Genomic DNA, 13,538 nt, shown 5'->3' on the forward strand with positions numbered 1-13,538 from the left:
GATTAGCCTCAAATTTCAAGGTGCACACCTCACTAATCTGACTCTTAAACAAGCAGTGGAGTAGTAACCGAAGCGTAGAGAGCCAGAATAAATGAGTAAAATTAAACAACTTAATACTTCATCAGCACAATACTGTCGCAGTGTAGGTTCCAAGGGTCAATTATATTATCTTTGAGAATTTCACGAATATCTTTTTTGAATTTGTTTTAAAGTTATTTTTTAATCAAAAATAAATATACCGTAAGACTCAGATTCATGTCATGAATCAACAATAAACATACCCTAAGATGTGGGTCCTTGAGGTGACTCACTTATATTTGAGGCTAAGAAGAAAAATATTAGGGAACCATGAATAACACCTTGTTGAATACTCGCCACCAAAACTTCAGAACGAACTTGCACTGGCCTATTTCTGGAGACTGATACAATATTATTATCATCAATAAAATATTTATAGTATTTGGTTGATGGCGGCTCATGTGACGCCCATGCAGCCCTGTGGGTGGGGACGCAGGACGCCACGGTGATGAGTGTGGTACAAAGTGAGCGCTGTCCACTCTAATGGTGCTGAAACACCAGGAAGCGCTGTTCACTCCCTACATCACGGCGTGCTCACTCGGGAACGGCAGGCTGACGCTGAGAAGTAAATACATAGCCTACATCATCTCCTGACAAAATATGTCCAACGTTTTGTCATCTGCCCCTGCCTGTAGACGTGGGCACGAGCTGCACTTTTTTTTAATTTTTTTACAAGCTGTTAATATTGTTTATGTCTGTGTGATGAGAGCGTGGAAGCCCAACAACACCTCGGGCCTGCAGATGTGATCATTGATAGCCGTCACACAAAGTTTCCAACACTTCACAAGCACAATTAGGGCCGAGCATTATGTCAACATACAGCACAAAGCACATCGAAAATAAAAACATGAACACGGGGTGTATATTGGAGGATGGAGACATTGTGTTGTTTTTTTGGACATGCAGTAAGAGGCTGCGGGGAAGCAGTAAAAATAAATGTTAATTTGAAGAAGCCTCCACCCTCCTGTTTTCTCCTGAAGTCAATGCCTCGATAAAAGCCTTTAGCATTAAGCTTAACAAAGATTATTCATCCCCGTCTTCACACTCTACTGTTATGCGCAGCTAAATTGTTACTGAGAATAAGCTCATTGTGATGTTTAATCATCTTATAATTGCAATGTTGTGAACGCAAATCCTCCATCGTCCATCCTCCAGCATTTCGTTTGTCAAAGGCTGCCTGCTCCACATTGATGCAGTTTCAATGCAGAGTATTCCTATATGCCTCTGATAATCGAATACAATTGATAGGTTACATATGACTCAAAGCCAAATAAGCTTAAAATAAATACCGTAGTGAGTTGTTGTCATCCTGCACTGAAACAAACCGGCACGTACCGCTCCGTGTACAATCAATCCGCTGGCACAAACGGAGATGGAGCAGTAGCATTTTTTAAAAAAAAGGGGGCGACGTTATTGGTTTACTATTGCCATGGTCTAACCCAATTCATTTCCCCCTCCTGTGCCTCCGACATGGTAGAGAGATCCTCAGCACGATTTACTGCCTACCCGCCGGTTTCCTGCCTCGCATATCGCAGTCAGGGTTTCGCCTCGAAGATCAACAAGTATGCCCGGAGTCCATACGGACAGACTACCTGTGTTTCCCAGTCAGCTGTGCGAGGAGGCGCCGCATCTCTCTGAAAGTGAATCCATGGCTTCTCAGCGCTGTCTTCCACATCTGATTAACTCTTTCAGCACCGCGCCTTGACGTCTGCGTGTGTCAATAAAAAACACTTATGGGCACTGTTGTTGTGTTGTTGTGCTTCGGCCGAGGTGTACGGTTAGATAAAGGGATCATGTAATGATAGTGCACATAAAAGATGGATGAGTAAATGTATGATCATGCGATCTGAAGGCACAGAGCCAACAACAAGGAGAACCAATGGGATGGTACATGTTTAGAGAAAAGGCTGTAATGCTGCTTAATATGATGAGAATAGCTGGGTTTACCCTCCTCTTATCTCCACATATAAGCAGTAGTAGAAGAAGAAGTATTCAGACATACATTACATTGTAGAGTGAAAATACTTCAGTGCAAGTAAAAGTCCTGCATTCAAAATCATACAAGGTAAAAAATACCTAATGTACCAAAATTAAAAGTACTCATTCTGCTGAAAATGGTCTTTGTGAGTGTTATATTATATAAAAGATTACTAGACTGTTGTAGTTGGAGCTAGTTTTAACTATAAGGTCGGGTGATTTAGTCCAGTGGTTCCCAACCAAGGGATCGAGCCCCATCCGAAAGATCACGTGACAAATCTGGCGGTGCAGGAGGGACACGAGAGATCTTCAGTCAGCCTTCAGATCAATTATCAGTGTATTTTCAATTATCAAATCCTCCTTCTTCCACCTTCGATAATCCTCCTCCTACCACCTTTGCAATATTGCTATGATCCGGCCTTCTCTCACACATCCTGCTGCTGACACATTGATCCACACCCCGTCTTGATAATTACAACACACTCCTCTATAGCATCAGTGCTAGCTCCATCAACAGACTCCAACTGATCCAGAACGCATCTGCCAGACTTCTAACCCATACCAAACCCTGGCACCATATTACACCTCAGTACTCAGAAACCAGTGGCTCAACTAAAAACATCCTGTTCTTCACCTTCAAAGCCCTTCACCAACTGGCCCCCACCGAGTGGAGTTTGAGTTCTTGAAAAGCACTATACAAATCTAATGTATTTTTAATGTTATTAGTGTCACTATTATTATTATGTGCGCTGGAGGTTTCAAGTTTCACATTTCGATAAGTTGCAAAGTGCTTCCAAACTTGTGATGTGACAGAAACATTTAAAATTCACATTTAAAGAGAGTTTTCTGAGTGGAGGGGGACTTAAAAGCCTATGAATGTTCAGCTAGGTGTTGCCCAAAGTATGGAAGCAAAAATAAAAAATGAGATTTACTGTATGTCAGGTTTACTTATGTTTTTCATTTTTTATTGAAAATATTAATAACAAACAAGTTAAATTTGATACATAGAGTCACTGAGTAAATATAAAATGGTATCAGTGCTTCAGTACATAAAACAAATGCTTTATCAATAAACAATTTTACAATTATGTACAGTTAATCAAATTATTGAGTCACATTTCACGCAGTGTCCTCTTCAGTCTGAATCGGACCTGCAGATCTCCGTCCGGCTGAAGCATCCCAAAGCCGTAGCGACTGGGATTAACTGGTGGCAGTGTAGCCTCTGGGTCACACATCTCCAGATCAAGATAGGTCAAGAGCAAGAACACAAATCTAGAGAAACAGGAGGCAGAAGCACTTTAGAACAACAACAGACCGCCCACTGATAAACACGACTTATAAGACGATAACAATATTAGGTTTCACTCATTACGCTAAATGCAGAAATTATGTGAAAATCACATCAAGTAAATCAACCAATCTGAAATAAAGAGCAAAAAGCCTAAATAAATACCTGCTCTTTTTATGTATGTTGTGCATTACAAGGATTGACCTTTAACCTTTGCTACTGGATCTGATGTCTGAAAAAGACACGCTCTCTCAAATGACTGTCCATTACCATTTTCATAAAGGTCAGCCCTAAGTCGATTTTTACTTGCCCCTACAGACACAAATTATTATATTTTATTTATTAGCGGTTATTAAATAACAAAGTCTAAAGTTAATTGCCATGTTTAATGTTTATTCAAGAAAATAAATCTGGAGTTTTGCCCAAATCTAACGCCACCCAACTCAAGTTTCCAGGATACTTGAAATGCTCGCTTACACTTCAGTTCTTAAAATGTCTTTACTGGCCGCCATTTTCTCGCAGGTGCCCTATGGGTAATGCACATGTGCAACGAGATGAAAAGGGGCCGAGATGGCTCTCTCCTTATCCATCATCAGCTCTGGAAAAAGCTTCTTTTTTTTTTACCACTTGCTCGATCAGGCAAGTGACTTGCAAGATTTACTAGCCTGATGTGGCATTTTACTTGCCCGGGGCAAGCGGGCCATCCTTGTTGTTGAACCCTGCAGTTCATTACAGAGTATAACCGATTATTATATTACAGCTTGTTGCTAATAATGACAGGAAAAGGAAGCAGGACTGACAAAATAATAGAGGAAAATGTTATGTGGAGATATACTTTGCTGGTCCTGTAATTGGGGTGAAATTGCAGGAAATGCTTTGATCATTAATGTATCATTATAAAACCATCAATGGGCCATTGACAGATAAAGAGATTGAAAAGCAGTGGATTTTTTACACTCACTGTTTAATGGCTGTAACAGCAAACTCTTTCCCAACACAGATGCTACTCCCTGCACCCCAGGGCATGGTGTAGTACTTCAGCATTTTTCCATCTTTGTAGAATTTATCCTTCACTGTCATATCGTCATTTAAGAAGCGGTCATACTTGAAAATCTGTTAAGAGGAGACAAGAAAATAAACAAACATGAAGGCATAAGATGTGTGCATTATAATATCATGACAATAGGTTTGATCGTATGTCTCTTGCTCTATTTCTTGTTAAAAACAATATGGAAGTATCTCCTTTAAGAATGCAAAAAACTTGCATAAATACTTACATAATATGTAATTATCACCTCTAACCACTGGAGACAAATAAACAGAATGAACATTGGGAATTGATCTCGCTCTAGTGCTAGTCAACTTCTACTTGTTTCATTTGTAGGCATTTAACAGCTCATCCCAAAGGATGTATTCTGTTAGTAATTTAAATCACACTGCTTAATCCTGCCTCCTCAAGATTGCTTTGTGCTCGACAATATGGCTTAGAAATATCACAACGGAGGTACACAACTATATGTATTATGACGGTGGAGGCTCTGTATACCGCTAAATGTTAAGTGATAACAGCATCCCATGCATGTCACAAGAACAGTTTTTCATGTTCGTGACGTTAATGCTAAGTACCTGTGGTTCTTGATGTATCTGTGGGTCCAATTGAGGGCTGAGGAAGGGGAACAGACAAACTCTGTCCCCCTTTCTGAGGTGGTAGTCCTGTCCACTGGCCATGTGCAGGCTCTTGTCCTGCACCACCTCTCTGCTTATCATCACCGCAGCGGTGAGCCGTAGGGTCTCGCTCAGAACGCTGTCTGCAGAATGGAGAAGACAGCAGAGTGGATGATGTCAGAGGGGTGTCAGTGCGAGTTAAATCAGCCCTCGGGCTTAATTTGGAGAGGTACAAACATTTGCACGGAAATTGAATATATGAAAAAAGGCAATCATTACTTAATTGAATCAAAGGTGAAACTTGTATTGTCGCTGTCATTGTTTCAGCACGCTGCACTTATCTTGTTCATATCAACAAGTCAAAAATGCCTTTCAGTCCACCTTACTGGAGTGGCTAAACCTCTAGCTATAAGAGTAAAGTAAGCGAAAAGGGGCTGCTAGCAGCTGTTGCGTACCAAGCACAGGTGTACTGTGTGCTTCCAGCAGGGTGATGGGAGAGTGCTGCAGGGTGGTGTCGCGGAGAGTGAGGCCTCTGATCTCCGTTTTAACAGCCTCCATGGCCTCAGGGTGAGTGAGCAGGAAGCCAAGGAGCCAAAAGGCAGCAGGTCCAGCATTGCACTTAAAGAAAAACACCCAAACTTAGCACAAACTCAGTCCTTTATACAAGCTTCTAGTATAAAAAAAACGTTGCAAAACTTTTACATTTTGTATATGTGGACATACAATGCATTTAATATGGAGGTACTCAATATGGAGCTCTCTGTAATGCTGCAGTCTGAATATGACTGATGTGGGGAGGAGGAGGGGAATCAGTCCACACACTTTGTAGACACTGCTGTCGACCGCTCGAGAAGAGACACCTGAGCCTGTCAGACAGTAATTGTTATGGGCTAAGGCTGTCTCACCTCTGCATGTCTCAGGTCAGCTCTCCATTGACAGCCAGGGCAAATACCCAAAAGCAACTTAAGGGGCAACACGGTGACTTTCTGCCCTCTAAGATCTTCAGGTCAATCATCATAATGATATGAGCCTGGTAACCTAAACCCAGGGTGGGTACTTTTAAAGGAATAGTTCAGCATTTCTGGAAATATGCTTCGAGAGTTAGATGAGATACCACTTGCATGTCTGTACATTAAATATGTAATTACTGTAGTTGCAGTTTTTACACTTTTTGAACGGATTAAATAAACAAGATGTAACATGTTGATTGGGAAACTTTAGAAGTGCCAGTAGGCAGTTTTTGTTATTTTGTACAGAACCAGGCTAGCTGTTTTCAGTGTTTATGCTGAACTAAGCAGACCGGCTGCTGCCTCCAGTTTCATATTTAGCGCACATGAGAGTGGGTTCAACTTCCTCATCGAAACACTTAGTAGCTCTTGACTACGCATATTTCCTAGATTGTCAAACTATTCCTTAAGGGTATAACTTTATTCTCTGGCAGCTGTATACTCAGAAAAGCTGGGAGTGCACGACTAAAACTAAAACAACTAAAACGAATGAATTATACATTAAAATGATTGCTTTAAAACACATGTGTGGGCATGAGAGGGTACAGGCACCTCAACACCTTAAATCACCATCTCCTCTAAAAGGTAACTAATAAATCAATTTCAGTCTATTAATGTTTCAGTCAATGAAAATGATTGTTTAAAAATGAAAAATAAAACGGCTACCACCAGCCTGTGTGGGACTCAGGATGAGGCGGTGGTTTTGCTGAAATCCCAGCATTGCCTGTAACAAACGTATAAGCCACATTCACTCTGGCACGTCCCGCTGGACTCGCATCTAATGCCTCTATTCTCTGCAGTGGTGCTCCAGTTTCCTTCCCAGACTGAGAGTGTGTGCTCGAATATCCCAGCAGACATGATAAAGCACAAATAAACATGCTGGGGGGGGGGGGAATAGCGGTCTTTCCCAAACCAGCAGAGCATCTTAAAGAGCCTGCCGTGGGTGGACAGGCAAAGGTTTCTCCTTGTTACTGGGTGAACAATTATTGATCCAGTGAGACTGGCAGGTAAATAGAGGGCTGAAGCTATTACAGCTAAAATGTAGCATAGAGGAACAGCAGACATCAGGACAATCAAACAGCTTGCTGTCTCCTCCACCTGGCAGCACAGAGCAATTACACCATGTTGCTCTAAACGTGTCGGGCCTGGTGAGGTTGAGGAAGCAACATTTCTGTATTCACACCTATTGTTAATAGTTGAGTAATGGGTGAGGTGTAAAGTCTGAGACACTAGACAAAGCTAAGTAGACAACCTGATTGACAGCACAAATTCCGCCTATGAGAGCATGACTCTCTGTGGTTTCGGTATGAAAAAGAGGAAGCGACTTCAGCTGACTAACGCAACTATCTTACTCAGTGTTCTCATGCGTAATTACAAAACCTCAAACAAGATCAGATGTCATGGAAACTGATTCACATCACCATCATTTGCAAAACTCCACTCTGAGTTACGGGTTGAGGCAGGTAGCTCTGAGTAGCCTCTAGAGAGGATTTGTTTTCAGCACACAGAGTGGAAGTGAAGCATGCAGTATGGGCGTGGGAGGTTTGTATGTTTTGGCATGTGTGGCCTTGTGTGTGTGTTTGAGATTTGTGTGACTGTGTGTGGTAGAGAGACACAGGCAATGAAGCAGCTCTCACCTGTGTGGTCCACAGCTGCAAAAGTAGAGCTCTTTTCTGCATTTCTGCATCCACTCCCTCCTCCTGCAGGAAGTCGTGGTAGCTCTGCTGCCAAGAGTTTGACCCTGACCCTCCGCTCAGACAGTTTGGGGACAGCAGCTCCCACAGTCGCACCCGGCATGAGTTGGCTGTCTTGCTTTCCTCTGTTGAAGACCCAACATACGGTCATGCATACTTACTGTGCTGTACACACATGAAGCCAGAACAGGAAATCAAAAGTAAAACAAGTTGATTTTTTATTCGCTATTGTGCGGCTTACCTCGCTTGAGTGAGCTACGAGCCAGTTTGGCGAGAAGATCATCAAACTTGCGAAATTCTTTGTAGACCGCAGAAGCATTGTCTCTCCTCTCAAACAATGTACGATACCCAGCCCTGAGCACAACAATCAAGTTGAAGATCTTCCTGCCTGTCACTCCTGGTAGTATAAACAGTGACATCATTTGATTTATGTTCATGTTAGAGGGCTTGAAACTCTGTGTGTTACCTGAAGAGAAGGCTGTAACAAAGGTTAAAGAGTCCATCCTGCCTCCACTCTGAAGGGTTGCAGTCTTTCTGGTCACTCAGTAGCAGGTTCTGAAGGTGAGTGTTCATGGAGCTGCTGAGGTTGGAGAGACTGACACCTTGAAAATGCCTGAAGGAAATAATAAAAATACATTGAGACTGGCAATCCGCATTTAAAGCAGAGTTTGTCTCATCATTTTGTGAAACATAAAGTCTGTGTTTAAAAGAATCATTCATTACTGTTCCATCCACTGCCTCTCTGCTCTAGGTTTGAGACTCGGCAGCTGCAGACTGAAGATCCTTTTCATGAGCTGGTTTCTGCTGCGGGTGAAGTCCAAGAGGACTGTGTCGCTCATTACGGCATCGAAAGAGCTTGGATCCAACAGCACCGTCACGTAATGACCAGCAACACGGACCTGGGAGGACATCATTTTAGTTTGTCCGATATCCATTATTTTAAATTGCAATATTTGAAACAACTCTCATTAGGGTTTTTCTATCCAAAAAGAATCGTCTCATTGTTTGTCCTTAATTTGAAGTTATGTGGAATGGTCAGTGTTTTGCTCGAAGACATTCAGTGAAACACTATGTTCTATATTGGAATAATAACGAGTGGCAGTGGCCTCTGCAGAACTAATTTCAGATATATTCATGTCATGTGAAAACCTGATTTGAATTTTCCTCCTGTATGTAAAAACATCGATTACATATTTGTTTCTTCTCCTATTTGGCAGTCAAATGTTCCCACACAGTCTTTATCAGAACTTACTGTGAAAATATCCCCATGTCTGTCCTTCATCCGGGCCAGAAACTTTGCAGCATCTTTTCCAAACTCGAGAGCGTGGCCCAACCACGGAAGGAATCCTTTGTCCAGAGGAGGCTCATTATTCTGTCTGTGAATTATGAGGAAACTCGTTAAATTGACAACAGTAGGAAGTTTCACATTCGTACTCGATCACATTCAATGATCACATTCATACATCTGCTGGCCACTGAGCAGCTCCAGCGGCCTCGCTTGAGGGAGAGCAAGCGATGCTTTTCACTTTGCTCACCCAGGTTTTTCCTGCAGGTGGTTTCTCTGACCTTTAGTCCACCACTGTCAATGTGATTAAGCAGTTTATCTATTCGTTTATAAATCTTAACTAACAGGTTTGGAGTCAACAGCAAGTTATGTAATGAGAGCATTCTATCGTGAGGCTGAAACACAGGCCACAGTGTAAACGATAAGAATCATTTTGAGTTGTAAGACAACTAAATGCAGAGAATCAGGGTTTCGCAGTCAGCATTGTTCAAACATACAAATTCTATCAGTCAGATAATATGAGTTAAGAGGCATTCTAATATAAGTATTACTATTCATTAATGCATTTGATTCATATTAAATATACTTAACTTTAGAAAATAGCTAAACTAAAGTTTTTGCAGTATTTTGCAGACCTTCAGAATCTATCACAATCTCTGAAATGTACCTTTGCCAATCATCTAATATCTGCAAATATCAACATATTAATAAAAGGCTTTACCTTGTGCGAGTGGAGTAGAGGAGAACTAGTATGAGCAGTCCATTGAGCAGTAAGAATATTGTCCACAACATGTTTCAGTGAAGTCTTACCTGTCCCGTCCTGTGAGATAATTTATTCCATAGCTGCTGGCAACTGAGCTTTATGTTTGAGCCCTGCTCAACCGCCCCTACTGCTTGTTAGGAGGCGTGGAAAGGTGTGGCTTGTGACACAAAGTGTTGCGCAACACTCTTACAGAACTCAGTGTCCCACACCACAGAAACCACCACATTCTGAGTGACACTTAACTATTTAGAGTTTCAACACTTTCCAGAAGAAGGTTAAACATCCTGCACAAAATCCTTCATTCACGCACAGAGAAGCCACCTGGCAGAACATTTCCATCAGCGAGGTAAAGAGACTGCATGTCAGGGCAGACATATTTCATGGAGGGTGTCATTGAGTCAAGTTATCATGGTTTGTTGAAATGTTCCTATGACAACATTCAATTCCCTTTAACATTGTGAAATGTTTATTTTTACCTCCCATTAAAAACTTCCAGTCAGAGTGACAAGTATCTACTGATGACGCTGTCTGCCAAAACTGAAACCAATGATTCATTTAGTAAAAGCTGTCACAATATTTGTTTTATGTGATACTGTGATGCTATTAATGTTTTTTTTTACTGGGAAATGAATGAATGACCAATGTGTCATACCTTACTAGATATGATACCTAATTCTTATGAAAAATGGCAGCAAAAAGAGGAATGGTACAAGTCCTCTGCCTACCAGCAGAGGGCAGTCGTGCACTAACAGTGGCACCTTTCAGCAGTGAAGCCGTGGAGACTGTTCAGAGGAAAATCGTACAAGTCAACAACATATTTAAGGAAAGTTACAGCAAGACGTCAGTAACCAGAGAACCAAAGAACACGGACACATTAAGAGGAAACGAAGACTTATCGGTGTTACCTCGGATAGTTTCTCAACACTATGTAATCACCGCGTTAGTCTGCTGCTACTGTTAGCATCAAGTGTGCTCTTCGCTAACGGACCGTACCAGCAACAACAACCTCACGTTTCCATTCCGACGGACAATGTGCACGAGTTATCAGAAGATGAACACAAACAAAAACATTCCTGTTTCCTGTCTCTAACTATTGTACAAGACAACTTCCATACATTCCAGATTCTGACCCCATCTGATTTTACGCTAAAAGAGATTACAATTTAACAAAATATTGACATTATTATTATTATTATTAATAACATATAGAAGACAAATTCATGCAAATGAGATGTGCCTGTAGCTTGTGAAATATAACGCCTTTCTATTTCCAGATACCATAGGAACACAAAACACACACACACACACCAACTGTATCCTGAAAATGAATCAGTAAAGGTCAAATAAAACTCATTTGATCATGATACTTTTTAAAATAATTTTGGAATACTCTTTAGAAAGCTTACATTTTTAAATGAATGAAATATTCTATATATATTATTTGTACAGTAAGTTTAAATCACACATAGTAAGGTAGCCACATTGATCACATATGATTTCATAAAGCATCACTCTCACCTTCCCCACACACACGACAGTCCGAGATATAGTACTGTCATAAAAACCAATATATATTAAAATCATCATGTGATAATCTCAGAATGTGTTTCAAAAAAGTTGTAAAAAAAGGATACATGTACACTGTCTAATGCTTTCTAATCAAGTCTAAATCAGATGTTAGTCTTTAGACTTCTCCCATGGGAAGGGAAGGGACCAGGAGCACTGCCAGCCAATAAAGCCAGCCTTTTAGGAATAATGGTGTTATTATGTAAATGACCCTAAACTGCCTGTTTCATAAAAGATGGGTGTGGTGCACTGGAAACCAATCAACTTTAATCAAACAGCCTCTGGTATAAACAAACATAGAATTTCACATTCAATTTCACATACAACAAGACGTTACATGTAACAGTTTGCTCAAAACATTTACACCCATGTTTAAATGTCTGGTGATTTTGATACAGACATTTTCTTTAAAAACCAATCATTTCTAAGTTAGGGTGTCCTTTTAAACCAGTTATTAATATTTCTATATATCAGTTCTTTAAAAAAAACAAGCGCCACCGAGCAACTTTTATAGGACTGAATGGGGCGTAATGTTACTGAGGTCATACAAAACATGAGCCTTTAGTTTATGATTGAATAGTAAACACATACACATACAGTCAGTGTAAAGTCATCATTCCTTAAAATGATAGAATTGACATAGCGGACATTAGGTATATTCCTGAATACCTTCACAAAGACTGCTGTAATTTTGACATTTACACAGCGAGGAATCTTTATTAGCCTCCTGAGGGAAACTAATCTTCTCTAGGTGTACCATGTAATGATCATTCCTCCCGTAAAGGCCTATAATTGGATGGTGCGAAAGTTTCCACGGCCTAGTTAGACCCAGCTTTTTCACATTATTTTCAAACCAACCCCAATTTTTATCAGGCTTACTCTGAGATTGAATCGTGACAGACGCAGGGTTGGTCCTGCAGATTTATCCTGGGCTCTCTCCCAGCTTTAACAGTTGTCACAGGCTGACAGTAGCCCACAGATTTCCTGAGAAATTGGGTGAAAGGCAGAGCGGGATAACTTGACACAATTCAAAGTGCAGTCTCAAAACGAGAGTGCTCAATTATCGCTGCCCTTTGCACCAGTCCACATTGCTTTGAGACAAAAACACATTTGGTGAAGTGATGAAGATGGAGGACGTTCGCACTTGGGAAGCCACAGGAAGTTATTTGACAGCATTTGTCAGAAAACTGTGCAGCAGTGAAGAGCGCTGAGAGGGAGAAAGAGCAGAATGACACATTGAGCCATCATTTATCTGGGGAGATAATCCATCATCTTTATCTAAGTGTTGGAGTGGAGAATGGCTTCAGTCAGTCATTTGCAACCCCTCAGTCTCTTCCACCCAGAAGTCTGTTTTCTGTGTTGTCAGTTAGTTGTCTCATTCAGACCCAAGAAGAATCCACAACTCCAGTTTTGCTGATTTCAAAGTCTAAATTGTAGTTTTGTAGTATTATTTCCTCTATAATTGTGATTTTGTGATGGTAAACTGATCTGCACAGCAGGCTACACAGTAATATCAAAGATACTGTGGTGAGTTCACAGCTCAACATTGATAGAACGGCAGATCTTTAGTGGTCCTTAGGCAATGTTTTATCCAGATGCAATGAGTAGTCGACTAATCAATTAGTCAATCGGCAGAAAATTTGCCTGCAACAATCTTAATATTCGATTTAGTCATTCCTTAAAGCAACAATGTCAAACATTTGCTGATTCCAGCTTCTCAAATATGAGGATTTGATGCTTTTCTTTGATCGTAAAGTGAATATCTTTGGGACTGAACAAGACAAGATGTCCCCTGTGGCTTTGGGAAACCATAACATAATTTTTCACTATTTTCTGTCGTTTTATATACAAAACAAATTGATTATCTGAGAAAATAATCGTCAGATCAACTTACAATTACAAAAATAATCCGTAGTTGCTGCCCCAGTGTTACCATGCCGGACACTGTTTGGTCAGTTGTAACACATTTTGAAACGGAACTGCTCCTGCAGTCTTCGAGCCCCTATGGTACCCATCAACACTTACAACCACGAGACAAAGATCTTGTTGTTTTTCACAATTATACAGTATCATATTTTGGTAGATATGGTGGTCATACCTACTTCAAGTGATGAGTGTTCCAGTAACAAATGAGCACATATGTCTTCAAAAATACAAGAATGCATCTTTTTATTTGCATTGCAGTATGAAGACGCCAGTATTTCATAACAGTCCT

The 13,538-nt window shown here is 40.8% G+C and overlaps 1 protein-coding gene across 1 annotated transcript; it reads right to left on the reverse strand.

Annotated features, from left to right (window-relative positions):
* Window positions 1-3,029: 3,029 nt before the first annotated feature.
* On the reverse strand, window positions 3,030-9,786 carry ptgis (prostaglandin I2 (prostacyclin) synthase). The gene is made up of 10 exons (XM_076111164.1): window positions 9,716-9,786; window positions 8,962-9,103; window positions 8,433-8,608; window positions 8,176-8,322; window positions 7,951-8,063; window positions 7,653-7,834; window positions 5,464-5,626; window positions 4,970-5,151; window positions 4,305-4,456; window positions 3,030-3,327 (listed from the first exon to the last, which is right to left on the reverse strand). The coding sequence occupies exons 1-10, from the start codon at window positions 9,784-9,786 to the stop codon at window positions 3,168-3,170; spliced, it is 1,488 nt and encodes a 495-aa protein (XP_075967279.1). The 3' UTR covers window positions 3,030-3,167.
* Window positions 9,787-13,538: the final 3,752 nt, after the last annotated feature.

Source organism: Anarhichas minor, unplaced genomic scaffold, assembly GCF_050575085.1.
Source record: "Anarhichas minor isolate MPS153535 unplaced genomic scaffold, ASM5057508v1 ptg000043l, whole genome shotgun sequence".
In the NCBI taxonomy this organism is placed as follows: domain Eukaryota; kingdom Metazoa; phylum Chordata; class Actinopteri; order Perciformes; family Anarhichadidae; genus Anarhichas; species Anarhichas minor.

Excerpts from the sequence above, each read along its gene's own strand:
- ptgis (XM_076111164.1), bottom strand. The coding sequence starts at position 9,786 with ATGTTGTGGACAATATTCTTACTGCTCAATGGACTGCTCATACTAGTT. Across the intron at positions 8,064-8,175 it reads TGTTACAGCCTTCTCTTCAG|GGCTGGGTATCGTACATTGT; the intron begins GTAACACACAGA and ends TGTTGTGCTCAG. Across the intron at positions 3,328-4,304 it reads GCTGTTACAGCCATTAAACA|ATTTGTGTTCTTGCTCTTGA; the intron begins GTGAGTGTAAAA and ends CTGTTTCTCTAG.